The 22,532-nt window shown below is 34.4% G+C and overlaps 2 protein-coding genes across 2 annotated transcripts in view; one reads left to right on the plus strand and one right to left on the minus strand.

The window, feature by feature from the left end:
* LOC123263793 (neurexin-3-like) overlaps positions 1-22,532 on the plus strand; it is a 763,584-nt gene that overhangs the window by 435,735 nt on the left and 305,317 nt on the right. The window lies entirely within an intron of this gene.
* LOC123264809 lies at positions 2,452-3,505 on the minus strand. The gene is made up of 2 exons (XM_044728312.1): positions 3,020-3,505; positions 2,452-2,937 (listed from the first exon to the last, which is right to left on the minus strand). The coding sequence occupies exons 1-2, from the start codon at positions 3,414-3,416 to the stop codon at positions 2,720-2,722; spliced, it is 615 nt and encodes a 204-aa protein (XP_044584247.1). The 5' UTR covers positions 3,417-3,505; the 3' UTR covers positions 2,452-2,719.

A 22,532-nucleotide genomic window follows, 5' to 3' on the forward strand; every position in this document is an offset into this window, starting at 1 on the left:
TGATATCATTTATATATTAAAATACACTAGAATCTAATTTGCGCACGCCTGACTGTAGCGTTTACCTATATTTTCATGCTTATGATATATTCGACCAATCACATCAAGAATAAATTGGCTTCACATATATTTCATCTCAATTTTATATTAGGAATTTATAATTTCCGATTTATTTCTTTTCATTTATATTCACAAAATCATTGTTCATGATTTGATAAGGATGTAACCAAGTTTGAGTCATGATCAGTAATATATTTTTGTAGATAAAATATATATTGTTTAACGGGTGTGGACGGTCACCGTTCAAATGGCCCCGATAAATAATTTAAATAAATTTAAAACTAATAAATAAATGAATAAGTTAAAATTAATTAAATAAAGGGCGCCACCAAGATTTTTATTACGGCTCTTGAAACCAGAGAGAGCAAGAAAGATAACCACCAGGGTAGGAAGAGTAGAGAGTAGGCTGCTGAATTATAAAGGGGGTTTATACCCGAGGACTGCTCAAGGACCTTGTGGTGTTAATTGTCGTGAGAATTTATTTTTATTAATTTACTTGATTAATTATAAATAATTCTGAACATTTGACAGATCGGTTTAGTTGCATTTATTTTATTTAATAAAATAAAACCGAATAATAAAGCTTCGAGAAATTTCCATTGTCTTCACACGGATCGGGCAAGCGTCGGTCGAATTTTACAATGCAGTTAACGTATACCCAAGGTCAAAGTCTACTACGCACTAACGAACATCGGCGTCCATTTTGAGCGTGCAAATTCCTGGCAATTATTTTACACAGTGAATTATTAAGAACAATTGGATTATTATTAATTAATATTATTTATTACAAGAAAATATTATTTATTTAACATTATATCCATTATTGAGAATCGATTACTGAGTTTTCGCGCATTTAAGACTGATTTACGCGTGGATAATTTTTCGTTAATTTATTTTTCTATTGAGATAAATTATTTATAAATTATTCATTTAATCGGAAAATTCGACGCAGTTATTTTTAAATATTGAACTTAAGTTCTGGAAAATTTATTTTAATAATTTTAATTTCATCATCTTGGGAAAAAATTCCTTAGAATTTGATTAACAACGTGGATTATTAAATCCGGGGAATTTTAGTTAGTTAAAATTAATTGATGAATTTTAATAAGAGTTATTTACTATTTGGGAGATGAATTGGAATAAAATTATACGTCGAATGTTCCGGAAAATGTATTTAGTGTTGAGTATTAAACTCGTGATTAATTTGAAATAAATTTAGGCGTCGGTTTTTAGTTTAGATTTTAGGGAAATTGAATTATTAGTTGTGAAAATATTTTACAAATGAATTGTTAGCTAATGACTGAAATAATTAAGTAAAATTTTAATGTAATAATTTTCTGATATTAAATTTTTGTAATAACTTTTATAAGTCAAAAAATAAAAGTAAAGTAAAATCAGTGTGAGTGTAGACGTGTGGGTTATGTGTGTGAAGATTTACAGGGTATGAGAGTGTGTGTATTAACAGCGTCCCCTCACATACGACAGTCTCTGTTCGAGGTGTTTCGCTGGCTACTTACAAGGAAACTCTCTCCGGTGTCCCCCTCCGATTTTGATGAAACTGAGATATGTTATTCTCCGTCGAAATCTAAGAGACACGTATTTTTTTTTTATCTGCGGAAAAACATTTCTAGGGGGTGAAACTACCCCTCAAAGTTTAGCCTCCAAAGGTGTGTTTTTCAAGTTTCGCATACTTGCAGTTTAAATAATCGAATGGGACCAATTGCATAATTTTCAGGGTGGAAAATCATGAAAAATGCTTTTGGTTTTATAATAAAACAATGGATAGAACAAAAGTTATGAGGGTTGAAAATCACAAAACTTTTATAAAAAAAAAACTATTCAATGGATTTCAATGAAACCAACGGCAATCGGAAGAGGAAAAAAAAGTAGAGAATACGTCTTTCGGGGTTTTTCCGAAAAATTAAGTTTAGGGGTGAACATCCCTTAAGCATATCTACATTGACCACCAAGAAAATATCGTTTTTTATATTAATTTTGATATGAATTCATCAATAATAATTTTTTCGTACATTTCTAGCATTTAGAAAATAATAATAATATTATATCTCAATATTTTACTTACTTGTTTACTTCTCATCCCAAACTTTATTTTGTCTATCGGGACATCAAATATTATAAATGTTATGTAATGTGAATCTGTTTTGGAAAAAAAAGAAAAAAGAAAAAATGCTTACAATATATGCTTTACTATAATCAAATTAAATTTAAAAATAATTTACAAATGATTTTTTACAAAAATATTTAATATTTCTGATGTTTATGAAATTTAATACTTAAATTCATCATTTTGTCATATGCAGATCTATTCAATATATGTTTTGCAATCGTGATGTTCATGAAAAAAATGTTGAAAACACAACGATTTTTTGCACCATGAACAGCGGATAATTGCTATATTTTGACAACCAGGAACCTCACAATGAGAATTGCATGATCCGTGAAATGCAAAATCCACAGGATTTTCGAACTCATCTGGTTTTACTTCTGTGTAGCCACTTTTGTACCACGAGTACTTGAATAAATTTATGTACCGAGGAGATGACAATTGGATATGTGTAAGTGATTGTAATTTTATAATGTTATTTCGTAAATGCAAGTTTATGTCCAAATTCATCAAAACTGTACGATCCGAAAAATATCAAACAAAATTTTTCCATACTCGGAATCCAAAAACATCAAGCGGTTGAATTTTCCCAGTTGTACCTTTCGGTAAGATCATTACTTCAGTATCTTTATTTGTTGGTTTAACGCTTTGTACAACTTGAGGACAATGCCCAGTCCATGAGTCAATTAGTAATAAAGATTTTGGGCCCACATTTGGAAAAAACACCCTCTCCAACCAAATTTTGAAATGATCTGAAAATTAAAAAATATGAACTATTTGTATCAACAATAACTTATGCGCAAACCAGAAAAAAAAATAAAGAATAATTCGTACCTGATGTAAGTTTTCCTGATTTTGATGCTTCTATGTATACATTATGAGGTCTAAAAAGTGTTGTTTCAACTATTGGTCCAATTTTACCACTTGGTTCTTTTAGAACCAAAAAAAGTGGGGATAAAAGCTTTCCATCAGCGGATACAGTTGGTTGAACTGTGTAACTATGAGTAGTAGAAGTAACAGATTGTACAAGACATTCTACTTGCTTCTCTCCTTCAACAGCTAAAGTTCGACCGGAATGCATTTCCAACTGAAAACCACTTTGATCTGAATTATATACGTTTGCTAATTCATAAATTTTAATTTTTTGTTTTACATTATTGACGAATTCCTCAGCTTGCTGTTTTAATGATTTACTATCTTCAATGGTTTTGGACGTGATAAACTTATTCATTTTTCTTGATACGATGCGACGTGCTCTTTTGAATGACGCGATCCACTTTGTTGATGCTTTAAAACGGAAATCTTCCGCACCAATTTCTTTTTGAGCTTGTAAGGCCTATCTTTATGTCACAATCATGTACGATTAAACCTGCATCTATAGCTGCTTTGAAATTTTGTAATGTATATTCACAAATTCTTGCTAATTTTTCCTTATAAGTCCCTCCCTGATTTAAAGTATGAGCCCATCTGCGTAACTGTCGCACAGATTGTACCTTTCTAAATTTTTGTCTAACACTGTCTAAACTTAAATTTCTTTTTTTGCCACTACGCCAGTACTCGACGGCTTTCAATTTATATTCATAAGATAAATCTTCAACATCCTTAGTGCATTCGTCGATAGGTGTTTCTGATCAACTAGTGCATTTGCCCACTCTTTATCTTCCACGACTTCCATCGTCCAATCTTTATACGGTTCTTGGAAATGCAAAGAACTTTCTTCGACCATTTCGACTCCGGAGTATTCGTTCATAGCATTGAGTAAAATATTTTCAAAACTTTCTTTGATTTGTATTTCTTCGTCATTTACTGGCGATTCTGGAATGTTCATGACTTGAAATGTTGTTAAGAGTAGTCTTATAACATTTATAGGATTGACTTTCATTTTGCTCTATGTACTAAAATAAAGATTTTCGTACAATTTTAAATTATTCACTTATTAAAAAAAAAAAAAAAACACGATTATAATATTGAATTATAAAAGATGAAGTACATCGCAGTAACTAAACTAATCTCGAAATGATACATTTATTTATACTATGTTGTTTTTCACATTACTGACTCATATATACTAAAAATATAATTATCTCTTTTTTTGTATGAGATAACGATGAATGATTATTATGATTATAATAAATCATTATAAGCATTTTTTCTTTTTTTTTTTTTTTTTCCTAAGCAGATTTACATAAAATGACATTTGTAATATTTGATGTCCCGATACACAAAATAAAGTTTGGGATGCGAAGTAAACAAGTAAGTAAAATATTAAGATATAATATTATTATTATTTTCTAAATGCTAGAAATGTACGAAAAAATTATTATTGATGAATTCATATCAAAATTAATATAAAAACGATATTTTTGGTGGTCACTGTAGATATGCTTAAGGGATGTTCACCCCCTAAACTTAATTTTTCGGAAAAACCCCGAAAGACGTATTCTCTACTTTTTTTTCCTCTTCCGATTGCCGTTGGTTTCGTTGAAATCCATCGAATAGTTTTTTTTTTATAAAAGTTTTGTGATTTTCAACCCTCATAACTTTTGTTTTATCCATTGTTTTATTATAAAACCAAAAGCATTTTTCATGATTTTCCACCCTGAAAATTATGCAATTGGTCCCATTCGATTATTTAAACTGCAAGTATGCGAAACTTGAAAAACACCCCTTTGGAGGCTAACTTTTGAGGGGTAGTTTCACCCCCTAGAAATGTTTTTCCGCAGATAAAAAAAAATTCGTGTCTCTTAGATTTCGACGGAGAATAACATATCTCAGTTTCATCAAAATCGGAGGGGGACACCGGAGAGAGTTTCCTTGTTAGATAAGGGTCCTGGTCAGCCGACAGTTAGGCTGTAGTCTTAAGTTGTTATAGTGTAAGTGCGGGTAAGCACAGTCGTTAAATAATTTTTGTTATTAATAAATTTTTGGTAGCATTGTTAAATAAAGATTTATTTATTTCAGATCACCTTCTTCCACTCTCTCCCTGTAAGATAAGCTCTTCTCTGGTTCCGGTTCCAGGAACCGTGATTAAAAATCCTGGTGGCGCCCTTTTATTTATTAATTTTGATACATTTTCTTTAGTTTATTGTTTTAATTAATTTAATTTAAGAGGCCGATTGAGCGAAATAAACACCCGTTACAGTGTTATTTTGAGCTTTTCGAGCTCAAAAGTCTAATAGAAGTTTCATGGAACACTATTTTTTGAATTTTCAAACCGCAATAACTTTCGAATGAATCAACCGATTTTTACGCGGTTGACAGAAATCGACGCAGTTTTTCAGCTTTATGGAGAATCTTTGAGTTTGAATTGATCAATCTGAGAATTTCGGAGGAATTTCGAAAAAACACTTTTTTCGGTTTTCTTTCGTTCACGATATCTTTCAAACAAAGAATATGTGGTGAAGCTTTCGTCTATCCCCGAAGAGGCCGATATCTGAACTTCAAAGAGCTATACTTGCACGTATATTTGTCCTACTCTCACGCAACAAAAACACAGCCAAGTTTCCGTGCAAGGTAAACCCCCCCCCCCTTCAAGCTTTTACGCTATCATTGGACAGATGTGAATGGAATTGAATTTAATGTCTATCTGTCTTCGTACTCCATCAACTGTATAAGACCCATTCAACGACTGCGTTACCCTGATCGGTAATACAATAACAACCCGACCAGTTACTAGCGGGGCCCATACGGGAAGGTGCAGGCGCAAGACCTGTTCGAGCCGTAATACTTATCCCCCCTGCAAGAGTCTCGTTCGTGTATACCTGTCTAGTTTACTCCCCGAATCTTTGAGCTTACCTGCGCTGCCAGAGGAATCTGACAGTGTCACGAGGCCTCGCTCGGTTATCTTTTGAACGAATCAACTGATTTTTACCGGCTTGCCGGCAATCGACGTGGATTTTTTATGTTAAAAGCTGATGAGTTTTTGGAATTAATCAGTAGAGCTGATTAAAAGTTATTCATATACTAAACATCGAAAGTAAAACATGGTTCGCAGACGTAACTGGCCCGGCGGCAATCTAGATTGTAAACACGAAGAACGTTTCCGCCAACAACAGCGGAAGTGGAGCAGGTTTTGTCTGGATTCAAACCCCCACAATTTATTTCATAAGTGTCTATCTCTCACCAAATGAAGGAATTAGTGTGTTTCGACAGTAACTGTCAAATGTAGAAGATGCGATTACTAAATTCGACGGCAAAGTCATCGTAGCTGGTGACTTTAACGCTAAATCGGCTGAGTGGGGCGCTGCTTTCTCCGACACCAGAGGTAACGAGGTCGCTGACGTCGTGGCTAGACTCAACCTCATAGTGTTAAATACTGTTATAAATAGTGCTAAATACTGGGAGCACCACGACCTTCAGAAGACCAGGGTACCAAGAATCCATCCTCGACATTTCGTTGGTGACTCCAAGGACTGCCAACACGAAGACTGGACTGTATCTGAAGAATACAGTGGCGGTGATCACCAGTTCGTGACATGCAACGTTGGATTGGCATCTGCTCCGGTTTCACAACGCGATCTTTCTAAGTGGAAGTGGAATGCTAGGAGGCTTGATCCAGAGGCACTGCGAGCTTCACTTGCACGAAGCTGGTCTATCCATCAGAACAACCCAACTTCGGATACCTGCAGCGAGATGGAAATGGCAGTGCTAAATACGATGAAGGAGATTGCTGCCGCATGTGACGCCTCTATGCTGCGGCTGAAAAATCGGAGTTATCGTAGGCCGGCGTACTGGTGGTCAACAGACATAGCAGAACTCCGCAAAATATACCATCAGCTTTGTCGCCGCGCCACGAGAGCTGCAAAACGCTCTTCGAACCAAAACTTATATTCGAAAGAGTATAAGCAGGCCAAAAAAAAACGCTAAACCGAGCCATCAAAGCAAGTAAAGCAAATTTGTAAAAATAGATCTGCAATGATCTCGACAATGACATCTGGGGTAAAGCCTACCACATTGTCGCCAGACGACTTGGAAAGGCTTCACCAGAGGCGCCGAAGTTTCTTGCCTTAATGGACAGCATTATAGCGGAGCTTTCCCCCAAACACCTGCGGCGGGAGAAGAAACACTACGCTAAAAACAGCGAAGTAACACCCTTCACAACTAAGGAACTACAAGACGCTTCCAAGTCACTCAAAACAGAGAAGGCACCTGGACCTGATGGCATCCCGGCATCGGTAATCAAGATTGTAGCCCTGAAATACCCAGACATACTCCTGAACACCTACAACGCATGCTTGGCAACTGGCACGTTTCCCGCGGTCTGGAAGCGGCAGAGATTGGTTCTCTTAGACAAAGGTAAGGGAACCTTCGTTACACATTCGTTGTTTAGATCACTCTGTATGCTAGACATTGCTGGAAAACCGCTCGATAAGTTCATACAAGGGAGACGTTGCAACGACATCGACCGTGTTGGAGGTTTTGTCACCAACCAGCATGGCTTCCGGAAAGGTCGTTCGACAGTCGGAGCGATTGAAAAAGTCATAAAGACAGCAACACAAGCATGGTCTGGTAGCCTCAAAGCTCGTAAAGTATGCTTTTTCCTCACGCTAGATGTCAAAAACGCATTTAACAGCGCAAACTGGGGAAACATTTTAGACACTCTGGAGCACAAGTTTGATGAGTAGCCAGAGAATCTGGCACTAGTTGAATACTACATTGACGATAGAAAGCTAATAGTGGAAACTATTAGTATAGACGTGCAAATACTGCCCAGACAAAATTGACAACGCCGATCACACGTTTTTCGAGTGTGATCGGTGGAAGGACGACAGAATCAGCACCAAAAAAACAATAGGCACCACGCTCTCCCCTGAGAGCTTGGTAACCTGCATGATCGTAAGAGGAGAAAACTGGTCAGCTGTCGCAGCTTACGCGCAGCACCTTTTAAAAGAAAAAATCGCAGAAATAGATTAGAAACCAGTAGTAACAAGAAGTAGGCGTCGTGAGACGCAACATGGACTGGATTGAAGTAATGCTAACGTAGTTCCGATCCTGTCATTTCCGTACCATTCACGGGGCAAGAAAGAGGAGTTTTTTTAGTGTGTGAATATCCAAACTTCTGACCATCATCTTTCAATGATAGTGGTGTCTTTGAAAGATTTTTTCCACTTCTCTATAAAAAAAAAAAAAAAAAACATACAGACATAGTGCCAACATCGCGGGGGTAGTCAGGGAAACTTTCTAGGACCTCAAAACGTCACGATCTGATGAAAACTCAATTTTCGAAAAACGGGGTGAAAACAATAACTTCCCGATTATTGAAAATTTTCAATTTTCTAAGCGGGAAGTAAAAAATCCCTGATCAGGGTTGATATCACTTGATACGGATTCATATACACTAATATACTCATATCCTCATCAGTACATACGTAGTCTGATATAATACTCGTATATAAGTATACCCGAATAAATAAAACTTTATAAGATTTTATAAGATTCATATTTAATTATATAGAGGTATCTATAATTCATATGTAATTATATAGATGTATATGGGGTATTCTATGCCATATCGACTACTTTTGAACCCAACCACTTCAGATTTAGCAAAAACTTTTCTATTTTTTTCTACTCTTTGAAAGACATTTTTGATAATTTTTTCAAATTTTTTTATCCAACTAAAAAAAAGTTATGAATTCGTCAAAAAAGTGGCTTTTTTATTCTCAAATAGCCATAACAGTCTAGGATTCCTCGTACATTTTTAAAGTTGATTACTGTCAAGCTAGCTTTTTGTGTGTAGCTTCATTTTGATGAGTCGCCCAACAATTGCCTATAAGAAACTCTTGACTGTGGTAGTTAGCAGAGATAGCAAGAATACCATATGTCGATTTGATGGTTCTCAAATATTTATTACTAACTTATTTTTTTTTTTAAATCTTAAGATAATTATTTAGTTTATTCGAAAAAACATTTGTCCTACAAAATCTATGGTTTCATCAATGAGTCCCCTCTTAGCAACATGTATTGCTAACGAGGTCATCAGAAATGATTACTTACCAACTGATTTTTTTTTTTTACTCGCTTAATATTTATATAATTCAACCGTCACATTGTCCTATGAATTGCGTGGTACGTTATCCCGGTCCTACGCTCAAAAACTGTTAGTACCACAAGACCACTTTTCTCATTACGAACTGTAGGACAAAATATTTTATAATAGGTTAGTGTGTTCTCTGCCCAAATGAAACAATGTCCTACAAGAAAACAGGTACGTATCGCTAGTCCAACATGAAAAGTCATTTTTTCAGAAAACGACGATTTTTCTCTCCTAGTAACTTTTCAGCTGTACTAACTTGTATCCGGGTCAAATGTTGTTTTAATAGCTTTAAGAACAAATTCATTTTATGTTTGTTATTAAATATGATACTTATTATTATAGTTTTTAGAACAAATTTTCTTATGTTCATTATTAATCAACACCTAAGTTTATCAAGATCGTGTTGTCAGCATGCTAAATCCTTTATTTTTGTTTTTTAATTATCCTAAATAATTTATAGTTAAATATATAAACAATAATTTTTTTAAGGTTGAAATAATATAAAAGTCTTTCTAATAAACAAGTTGTTGTAGACATTTTGTACTTGTCCCACTAGTCACAAATGGCTGTCCCACCAGTCGCAATAAAAAAATTTTTTTAATTGTTTCTACGTAGGTAATCAGTCTAATTTATTATAATATTGAATGTTTGTAGGATAAATCTAGTATTAAGAGGGAAGTATTTTTTACGTTAAGTATACCACGGCAAAAAAGAAGGATTTCTCGACGTCTCACCAGTCGCACTCAGTCAAATGATAATAACGAGAAACTTAAAGACTTATCGAGGTTTTTGACAAAGGGATATTATTAATTAGTTATTCTGCGATATTATAAAATAAATTTTACTATAGTATAAGTCTTAGTCCCATAATTATAGCTTATAATTGATAAAATTCCAGAGTCAAATGTCCCACCAGTCACTATGGAATGCCCCTAAATCTTTTTTTTTTAATTTAAAAAACTTTTTTTTTTAAACTAGATACAAAAATTCATGTATTGATATATATATATATATATATATATATATATATATATATATATATATATATATATATATATATATATATATATATATATATATATATATATATCTCTAATATATAAAATTCTCGTGTCACAGTTTTCGTTGCCATACTCCTCCAAAACGGCTTGACCGATTTTAATGAAATTTTTTGTGCTTATCCGGTATCTATGAGAATCGGCCAACATCTATTTTTCATCCCCCTGAATGTTAGGGGTAGTCCACCCCTAAATTTTTTTTTTATTTTTTAGACAAAATTTTTAATTTCTATTTTTTTTTGATACAACATACAAAAATACATACAATCCTCAATTTTCACCCTTCTACGATCAACCCTTATTTTTTAATAGCCATTTTAGTAATTTAATAATTTTTCCTCTCCGGTCGAAAACTGATCAATCGTCATTTAATTAGTTATCCCCGCCAGATGTCTACAGGTTTCACTTCTGACCCAGTAAACAGCACGGAGTAGGGATGAGAACGAAGCCGGTCTCCTTTCTTTCTCACTCCCTACACAGTTGTCGGCCATCATTATTGTTTATGCATCAAGTGTAGTAGTAACGTTGACAATTATTATTTTGCTATCTCAGTGTAACTCTCATATTAACTTTTAATCATTCCTATTTTATCAATAATAATTAAATTATCAATTTTGAGTGTATTTTGCACGATTAGTTAATCAAGTGATTTTATTACCTCAAAAGTACTCAACACGTGACACGAGCTTCCAATAACAACGGATTTTGTGTTGTAAGTATACTTTTTTTTATTTATATCGAAAATGTTGTTGATCTTATAAAAATGTAATTTTGATTTAATTTTATTAAAAAAATGTAATTGAACAATTAAGATTTTCATAGTTTCCAAAAAATCAATCATTATGAATCTTTATTTTGAAATGTCAATGGAAATATTGGTTGTATGAAAAAATTATAAGAGACGATGTTTTCATAAAATTTAATTTTTTACTTTTGTTTGAAAAATTTTTCCATAAAACTTATATTTTTGTTATAATTTCATAAATTAAAACTAATCATTTCAAAACTGCGGCAAAAATCCTGGCCCTAATTATACTTTTAACATTTTTCATCATTAAATAATTTCATTAATTCTATTTATGTATGTTTTGTACAGTGAGCAATGCCAAGAAAACGCAAAGGGGCTGATTTGAGCCGCAGTACAAGTAAAGCTCGAAACTTGCGAAATAGCAGATCCGAAAGAACAGAAGAACAAATCCAGCAACAAAATACTGACGCACGTGTCAGAATGGCGCAATTGCATTAAGAAGAGCCAGTAGATACACGAGCTGAACGCAATGAAGTCAGAAGATTAGAACAACGACAATCACGCCGTTTCACAGTCAATAGACGAAGAACAAATGACCAACAATGAAAATATACTCATACCACGGATTCCTATTATACCTACAGATGTGCCAATTCAATTCAAACGTATTCAGTTTCCGATTAGATTGGCATTTGCAATGACTATCAACAAATCCCAAGGTCAAACGATGTCTGTTTGTGGATTAGATTTGAGAACACCATGTTTTTCACACGGACAATTATACGTGGCATGCTCTCGAGTGGGTAAACCATCCAGTTTGTTTGTGTTAGCTAAAGATCGACTAACAAAAAATATTGTTCACGCTATAGCATTAAGAGATTGATATTGTTTAATAGTGTTACTGTCATAATTGTTTAATTTTAATTTTAAGGAATAAATTATAATAAGTTAAAAATAATGTTTGCCTTTTGTTATTTTTATATTCCCTCATCTTTCACAGCGCTCCATGCTTATTTCACGCATATACCACATTCTTACATACATACAATATACACATTCTAACATTTATACATACTTACAATAAGTAAGCTATTTTTTGTCTACACTAGAAATTACTAGGAAATTATTTATATGGCAAAACAACGTTTGCCGGGTCAGCTAGTATATATATATAAATGTGAGCCGTCACGGGACGCCTGGTAGATTTAAAACATCGAAATTATTTTGTATAAGTAATATGCACAAAAGAACAGATTAAGATTGGAACTAAATATGTCATAATGATAAAATAAAATATTACGATTTTTTTTTCCAGATAACGATGACTATTTATTGAATAAACATCTATCTTCATTAAATACAAAAATTTACGAATTTATTTCAAATCGTGACTACTTGATTCGTTTAATCAGTGACTTCGGTAATAGTTATATTCGATGTTGCCTCTGAGGACGGTATTACTGTGACAATTGGTCGATGGTAACGGATGTATGTTACAAAAGTATTGGACATAACATTATAAAGATATCTAATAAATACAGTATCTATTGTTGTTCCGTATCTGGTGGTAGGTTCTCTTGGATTGTTTTTAATTTGCAATTGAAATTCTTCTTGGAGAAACGTAATTAATGGCGTTAATTCATCTTTTGCAAAATTTACATTGAAATCCCCTGCTAAAATCAATGGTAGTTTGTCTTTATTGGTTTTGAAAGTTATTGAACCTTTGTGACTGTACGGAAATAATCTCTCGTGTAAAAATGAAATGATGTCATTTATTTTTTTATTAGGAGAAATGTACACAATAATCATCATCAATTCACTTCCATCTTCTAGTTCAACGTGTGAAGCACACATATCTCCAATAGATGTTTGGGAGACATGAACTTCTGTAGCATTTTGAATTACTTAATCCATGTTGAATGTAGTAATATGTGAAGTATTGTTGTTTTTATGAATGGCAACTCCAGCAGCTCTAAAATTTTGTCTCTTAAATTGAGCTATGCAATGAAAATTAGGTAAGTCAACTGATTCATCTGCAGGAAGCCATGTTTCAGTTAGTAATAAAAAGTTACTCCTTTGACAAATAGAATCTTGTAAATCAGTAGTATGTTTTCTGAGACTTTGGCAGTTTAAAGTATAAATGGTTAATTTATTTCTGGAGTTTATAAGTTCAGTGATCAGTCCTTGCAATGTAGTAAGTTTGTTTAGAGATAATCTTCTAAATTCTTGCTGTAAACTTGAAACTGATGGATCTACTCTTGTTCCATGATAAAATCTTAAATTATCCTGACTGTTACATATAAACAACACTTTAAGACTTGTTACTCATGTTAAAGCTACGTAAAGTAATGAAATAGAATGACTTTTACTATACTCATAGACCACCTCGTCATATGTACCTCCTTGAGAGCTTAAATAAAAATTAGTATATTCTGGTACTGTTAGATTAATAAAATCTTACATAACATTAATAGTATGTCTTGTGTTTAACTGATCTTGGTGATGTTCAGTTTCAATAATTGTTAGGTTCTGAAATATTTATAAAAAATATGTTATTAAAATATACAGAAAAATTAAAATAAGAAAAACATTCGTGCGCTGCACGCCATCAGCTGATTTTGAAATACAATTCTGTCAGTCTTGATAAATTTATTCTCTAAGCAATTGTTTTGATGCATTAATTTCAATAAGAATGAGATTAAAATTAATAATTAATTTAAAAACATTATATGCAATGAAATTTATGTGAATTTTAATCTACCAAGAGAGTAGATTTTACATTTACTGGCGCTCAAAACACAGCAAATATACGCGTGCTTAATTCACAGATAAATGCATACTTTAATTATAAAAATATAATAGAGCAGTTGGCGCGACACCAAAAGATCCAGGTTCGATTCCTGGTCTGAGCATTTTTTGAGTTATTATTTTTTCGGTGGCCGAAAAAAGTCTCACTGAGTAAAGAGTATATTATCTTTGCTTAATCTTAAATTAAAATAAAGATTTTTAATTTTTAGATATATTGACCCAAGGATGGTATGAGTGCTCATACCGACAATAATGTTGTGAAAATAAATAATAAGTAAAAATTAAAATTTGAAGAATTTAATAAATAAAAATTTAATGTAAAACTTAAAATTAGTCTAACATCAATTTGGATCGGGGATAATGGCTTTGAAATATAGAACTCTTTAATTATAAAAATATAATTAACTTACCGATGACTTGATAGTGTGTCATAGTGTGATTTTGCTTTCTTTGCAGGAGGCTGATCACTTTCACTCTCTAAATTATCACGGTCAGACATTTTACTATCAGAAAGATAATTTGTTTTCAAGTAAAACACAGGTTATGTGTACTGTAGTAAACAACACTGTATACACTACAGAGTATACACTATAGGTATCCGAGCTCAGTGTAGCGTCGCCACACCGTACACACTACTGCATATAGACTGTATATATTTACCATAATATAGCGTGGCGACGCGTCGCCACGGCATGCGTTGTTACGCCAGAAATCGGTTTTACGTGCGGCTATAGATGTTTTACATCAAAAGAAAAATTAATCTTCATTAGATTCATTTGATAAATCCTCATAGTCTTCGCTACTAACATCGCTGTCATCTCCATCTATTTCACTTTCTTCACTCGTGATATCTCACTCTGTAATAACATGATAAAATTAAGTAAATGATGTAATAATTAATAATAAATCAATAAATAACAATATTATTAATAGGATACCTTGCATGTCAGACGATAATTCTTCATAAGATGGACTTTGGGGACCATCAAACCAATAATATTCATATTTGCTATCAATTATTGTTTACCCAAAATTTTCTGGCAATTTTTCCGTGGGACACCGCATGTATGCATTACACCATATATTGCAGATGAATACAGTTCTTTTAATTTGTTAGTAACTCATATCTTCCTCTATTAATCTCATTTCTTGTTTTTAATGAATATACTCTGCATACATACTCTTCAATAATTTTAACTACTTCATTCGATGTTGTTAATGCTGAATTTTCAATTCGTAGGAGTTTAATAAAAGCTTCTTGAAAATTTTTATTTTTCATTAAAGTACTAAATGGTCTCTTTTTTCCTTTATGGAAGAAAGCAAGATTGTAATCATTCCCTGTAAAAATATGGCACATGGCGAGTGAACAAGAAAATTGATCTCCAAGCTTGACATAAATTCATTTATGTTCAAGTACATTTTTTGTGACTCATACTTAAATTAATTATTATTTAAATGTGATCTTTTAAATGCTTAAAATTTGCCAACATTATTACTGGTATATCAGAATCTGTACAATGTATCTGCACACGATAGTTAGTATTTAATTGACAAATGTGGTATACAATTTTGTTTGAAGCTTCTTCATGATAACAAGAGAGGTTATAGTCAATGACTCTTTCTATTGTATTTTCACTAGACACCTCATAAGAGTCACATTGATCATAATTAAGTTTAATAGTCTTTCCTGTAATCAATCTAATAAATTCATCCCTTGTCCAATCGTCAATTAAAAATTATATAAATTTTTTTTTAAAGTTGTTGCTCCTCAATAATTTGCAGAAATCTACAGGACGATTATTGTCTTTACGCATTACGTCATACTGTGTGTCCTCTTCACCTCTCAGATCATGTTAAAAATCATTAATACTGGGTTTTTCGTACTTGTCAAATATAATATGTACTTCTTTTCTATTATATGTAAGCATTTTCAATATATGCATCGAGATTTTACCATATTTGCTGGGATGGTTCTTCGACGTATGTAATAAATAAAATCCATCAACTAAGTGAATGTCTGCCTCTGGAGGATTAACTATTTCAGTTTGATATTCTAATAGTTCATTAATAACCACAGATTTGGGGGTCTTGCAAATTGTTCCATTAGTATGACAGAGTGAAAATGGAATAGGAGCTAGAGGATAACTTAATGCTTTTTCTATATCAATTTTATTTTTTAGTGACGCATAGAGTAGACGACCAAAAACATCTTTTTGCATCTTGACTTCTTTCACTTTTCCATTAATTTTTACTTTTTGTATATTTTTGTACTCAAAATTAATTATTGTATTTTTGGCAATGGCTTTATCAAACCTATCTGGTGTTACTCGAGTCTCAGCAATGAAATTCTTTTGTTGTTTTTCACCCTCGATTTCAACTGATAAAAATTTATATATTTCATCGTTCACCAACTGACCTTTCGAAATATTGTAAAGATGATCTTCTGATAGTTCTGGTGCAAAAAAGTTGATGTACTGCTTTATTAGTTGCATCATTACTTCTAAGTTTTTTGTAGATTTGTTAATTATTGACTTTTTTATATCTTTCGTAATATCATTTGTTAATTTCATATTACAAAATTCCATCATGTTAGATATAGCCCTTGTACATAGTGAATGAGTGATTGACCATTTTTGTCTTGCAGAGAACGAATTTGTGATGTTAATAATTCCAGAATCTCTAGAAACAGCATCAGCATTGATCATTTGTTCAAGCGTTAAATCAACTGGGATTCTTGAAAACAGTTTCATTGTTCTTCGAATGCCCAAGAAACTCTTTTGACAATCATCAAACAATCCGGGATGTGTAGTTTCAATATTAATCAACTTATCCCAATAAATAGATATACCTTGCATAGTTATGGTGATTCATTGAAAAAAAAAAAACATTTGTTATTTTCGGTCAAATATGTACAAACAAATTGAAGTCACCTATACGAATACTATATTCTAATTGAAAATAATATTCAACTAATCTTGTGTACATTAAATAAATTTGAGGTGTTTAACTATGCCTTCCATTTAAAGTTTCATTTTTATATTCTTCATATTTGTTGAATAATATTTTAAAATTCTCATTGGTTATTTGTGGGTCATCATTCTGTTGTTCATTATATATTTCTAAATATTCTTCAATATTGTCCAGCTCCTGATTATCTTGTAAAAACCTTTCCAAATGCAAAATCTGCAAAGCAAGAGAAAGTTGAGGATGAATTCCGTTGAGCTTCGGTCGATGCATTGTTCCCTTTGATGATGTTTAATTCTTCTTCGGTAAGGATATTTTGATAAATAATACCCACAGTATCATACAAGGTATTTTTACCCGCGTTTGTCTCTACAAATCGGTCAAAATTATCCCATGCTACTCCAGATGATAATATAGGAGTTGGTTGAATGCCGGAAGGACATAATTGATTATTAGAAACACACGAATATGTATCAGACGCCTCCAATTCCAGTATACTTGGATAGGTGATGCAGTAACCTTGCCTGATTAATATATCCACGACTTTTTTGCTTCCCGTGAGACTTTTTATAGTTATAACCAATGAAATATGCTTTTGCGGTTTAATATAACCTCTTACAATGCTGTAGATAGAGTTCTGCGAATAACATGAAGACAATCTCTGAACCCGATCGCAGCTTTCTTTGCCAATACCGCTCAAAGCAGTTGTCCAAAATATATCCAACCATCTTGGAACATCGCACTCTCCTTCATTTAATACTTCACTATCGATGAAATCTGTTAGAGGTTTTTTTTTATTTTTAATATATTTTTTCGATATTTCGAAGCAAAATCTTTCACTTCTTGTTCAAACAATATATCATTGATTTCTTTATCATCGATTGTTTCAATATCTATTTCCGATAATATAAAAATTGTTGACTTGAAATATTGACCAATGATATTTAATGTTTTAATTAAGTTTGTATGTAATCCTTGAGAGCTCGATTGCTAAATGTAGTAGCTTCTAAATTTGCTTGTTCATAATATTTTTTTACAAATTCAGTATAACAATATTTCAAGTATAATAGTTTTTAATTTTTTCCAGAAATAGTATTTTATTTTTAATTTTATGAAAGTATATTTGTCGCCCTTTAAGTTTTTTTTTGACTTTTTGACAAAAAAAAAAAACATTTCTCTGCAGACTCATCATTTTCAAAACTTTATACATCCTCTTCACAATCTACATTGTCCTCCTCAGCAGTACTATCTAAATCTTCAAGATTACAGGTTTCATTATTAATTAATGTTGAATTCTGGTCAATATTTCTGTAAACAATAAGAGCAAAGTAATTTTATAATTAAAAAATAAATTAATAATTTCAAAAAGTTTTCTAGATATTTATATTTGTACAGAAAAAATAATTTTTAAAAAAATATGTAATGGCATCATTTCAAAAACAGTAGATTCAGATGAACTTGTTTTGAAAAATGAACAATTACAAAAAAATAAAAAAAATTATTTAATAAACTTACCGTGAAGTGCATGGCAATGGCTCATGTAGAATAGGGTGAGCGAAAAATCTAACCTATTGAATTTCTGGGTTAAAATGAACTTATATATCGAAAAAAAAACTTCCCTACAAGGCAGGATTTTTAGCTCAATTTTGAAAGGTATCGATGAGCATTCAAAGTTTCCCCTTTAAATAACACGTAAAAAAAATCTTTTTTCATTAAAAATAATATAACTTTTGAACAGCTTGAGATAAAAATTTTTTGATGGCAGATTCTTGAAGGGCATTAAATTTCCTACATAATCATGCCTGGTTTCATTTTTTAAAGTCAAAAATTCATATATTTACAGTCAACGCTTTCTGTATTTGACTCGCCCGTACAGGACCATTCTCTGTATTTGACTCGTCCTTGTCCATAAGAGCTTGTAAAATCGTCAAGTACAGAGGAAGAATGTGGTCAAATACAGAGAGCGGTCAAATACAGAGAGGTCCAATACAGAGAGCGTCGACTGTACTGGTCATAAAAATTGAGCAAAAAATCAAAATAAGCAATTTTAGGCATTTATTGTTAGAAATTTTTATATTTAAGGAAATAAATTACTTTGAAACGAGATAAGTCGGGGTAGGGGGCCATAAAAGTATTATTTGTGTAAAAGCTTGGTTTAAAGCTTCATGTCCGATAAGCGCTCCAGCTCAAGACTTAGATTTCTTGAAAAAGTTAATTATAAAAGTTTAGTTAATTATAAAAATATTAATAAAAAAATTGGGGAAACGGTTGACCATGAAGGCCATCGTTGCAACTTCCCACCAATTCTATACTTAAACGCTTGAAATTGCACTTGTAACGTTTTTGAGCTCTTCGAGCTCATATATACAATTTGTGTGTTATTTTGAGCCCAATTCAAAAAATAGATTTTGTATGCTTTTGAGCTCTTCGAGCTCAAAAGTGTGATAGACGTTTGATAAAACACTATTTTTTGAATTTTCAAATCGAAATAACTTTTAAATGAATAAACCGATTTTCACGCAGTTCATAGCATTCGACGCAGTTTTTTAAGCTTCATGAAGAATTTCCAATTTTAAATTGATAGAACGAAACATTTCGGAGTAATCCCAAAAAAACACTTTTTTCGGTTTTCTATCGTCAACGATAACTCACGAACGAATCGACTGATTTTGACAGGACTGGCAGTGATCGACGTGGTTTTTTAATGTTAAGAGCTGATTAGTTTTTGGAATTGGTCGGTAAAGCCGTTTAAAAGTTATTCCAAAAAAACCCCATTTGAAAAAATTTTTTTTTGTAGTTTTTTTGTGATTTCTTAAAATCTACCATTTCGAATCATTCCAAAGTATACTGAAAATCTAAGTTTGGTCAAGCTCTTTCGAATGGCACCAACCGTGATCAAATCGCCCAAGCGGTTCAAAAGTTATGAGAAGTTTACATACATCCACACACACACACACACACACACACACACACACACACACACACACACACACACTCGGGGCAGAAGAGATACTGCTACCGGGCGCGTCTCCCCGAGCGGATAGGAGAACGCTCGCTGTCCTTGGATGACACTTAATCTCTTAGTTGATGAGGTACAGCGGGTAGGAGCCAAGCAAAATAACCAAACAAAATACGCTCCCGTGGACAAAACTCCCCTTTAATGGGTTGGTCGCACTAACTGACCTAACAAGACGATCGTTCCCTGCTGTAACTCACTGGGAGTGTCTGGAACCCGTGTCGATTATTTCCGACGATGCGGGGGGCCACGGCTGATGTGAGCTTGCTCTGCCGAGGTGTAAGTTGCAGCAGTGGATCAGGAGCCAGCCACTTCGGGCCTTGATCAGGAAGTACGCAGTGAGTGTTAGAGATCGGAATCTTCACCGCTCCGAGCGAGTCTAGTCCGTCCGTGTATTCCGGGGCTGGCTAAGTGTCGGCTAGGCCTCAGGGAACTGGGGTAGGAGTACTATCTCCGAGGGTACACCCGTTCCTAGTTATGACAACCCGCTCCACTCCGTACGATGCGCTGGTGAATTTAAAAGTATGAGTAAAATTCAGGAAAACAACAATAGTGAAAACGGGCCTCATGCCCAACAAGCAGCGATTGAAGCAAGCGCTGAAATGAAGCGGTCGCAAGCGTTTGAACGCCTTGAAAAGCTGACCAGTGAGCTAAATGACTTCATCCAATCTAAGGTCAATATCCACAAGGAGATTAAGACCAAGACGACCAGCGTAGCCAATGCCCTCCAGAGATTCAAGAAACTTGATAAAGGATGGTGTTTAACAGTACGACGCACTTCTCGCACTACACCGGAGAGAAGCATTCAAGCAACTATCGTGAATGAAGAAGCAATGGACACTGGAGCCGAAGGTGACGGTGAATCAGTCGCGGAAGACAGAATCAGAACTAGCAGCAAGTCAACTAAGAGAAAAGATCGATCTTCTCCCGACCCAACGATCTGCCAAGTTGTGAAGAAAAAGGACCTGAAACCAAGCCCTCCGAAAAACAAGACAGTGCAGAACGCCGGAAAAAAAGAGGTGACTGAATGGCAGAAGGTCCAATCCAAGAAGGAGAAGAAGGAGCAAGCGAGAGAGCGGTTACCAAAACAACCGGTGAACATATCTCGGCCGGAGCCTAAGCGGGAAAAACCGCGAAAATTCACCAAACCAGATGCCTTAATTATTCGACCCGTTGAGAAGGCTAAATATGCCGAGATACTGCGTCGGATTAAAAAAGATGTCCCACCAGATCAGACCCGTGACGTCGTTGACAAGGTTCAAAAGACGAATGATGGGAATATGCTCATTACGCTTTCCAGAAAGACCGCAGACAAAGGACAAGCTTTGCTGAAGACCATCAAGAGCATCCTTAAAGAAGAAGCGCAAGTCATCTGTAAAGGCCCAGAGGAACAGCTTGAAATCCGGGACATTGACGACGAAACAACTAAAGACGATGTCCGGAAGGCCTTACAAGAGGCAGCTGGAAATGACTACGAAATACCTGAAGATGTCATTAAAATTCGTCCGGCCTACAGAGGTACTCAAACTGCTTCGGTACGATTGCCAGCAGCAATAGTGCAGAAGATACTTGGAAAGACAGGCAAAATAAGGATTGGCTGGGTAAATTGCCGTGTCAGAGCAATTAAGACACCATTACGATGCTATAAGTGCTGGCACTTTGGGCACACTACTGCCCAATGTAAAAGCGAAGTCGACCAATCTGGGCTTTGCATCAAATGTGGGCTAACAGGTCATCAAGCTGCTCAATGCCAAAATAAAGTGAAATGTGCGTTATGTGCGGAAAAACCTGGCTCTCAGGACACTGCTCACCGGTCTGGTTCTGGCCGATGTCCAGTCTTCCAAGAAGCACTCCAGAAGCTGACAAATAAACGAACATGAGGATACTGCAGCTTAACATCAATCACTGCGAAGCTGCGCATGACCTGCTTATGCAGACAGTACGGGAATTAAAGCTTGACGTTGTGCTTTTATCGGAGCCATATAAACATTTAGCTGGACAACCTTGGGAGACGGATATCACCACGAAAGCTGCGATCTGGGCTTGTGGTAAGCTCCCTTTCCAGAGTGTAGCTACCAATGGCAGCGCTGGCTTTGTACCAGCATCAGTAGATGGCATCCGTTTTTACAGCTGCTACGCACCACCTAGCCTCTCAATTGCTGAGTTTACTGACTTCTTGGATCGACTGACCGAGGACGCGAAGCAACATCATCCAGTGGCGATAGCCGGGGACTTTAACGCCTGGGCAGTGGACTGGGGCAGTAAGCAGACTAATGCACGAGGAAGAGAGCTGCTAGAAGCTCTTTCTACACTAGATGTAGTCTTGCTCAACAGTGGTGACACGCCGACCTACACCAAAGGTGACGCAAGCTCGATTGTAGACGTCACTTTTGTCAGTACCAGCCTTGCTAAAGGTAACACTAACTGGAAGGTACTGGACATCTACACTGCCAGTGACCATCATGCGATACTTTGGGAAACGTCAAACGACCAGTATTTCCGGGGGCCTATCAAGCAATTTAACACCGTCGGTTGGAAGGTGAAATCTCTTGACCCAGAAGTATTGCTAACAGCCCTCGATAGTGATCCGATAGAGACTGGATGTGCAGAAGAACATACTAAGGCTTTGATGATGCGAGTAACACAAGCTTGTGATGCCAGTATGCCTCGCAAACGTGTTATGAATTCAAGACCTGCGGTACACTGGTGGAATGATC

Source organism: Cotesia glomerata, linkage group LG1 (genome assembly GCF_020080835.1).
Source record: "Cotesia glomerata isolate CgM1 linkage group LG1, MPM_Cglom_v2.3, whole genome shotgun sequence".
In the NCBI taxonomy this organism is placed as follows: domain Eukaryota; kingdom Metazoa; phylum Arthropoda; class Insecta; order Hymenoptera; family Braconidae; genus Cotesia; species Cotesia glomerata.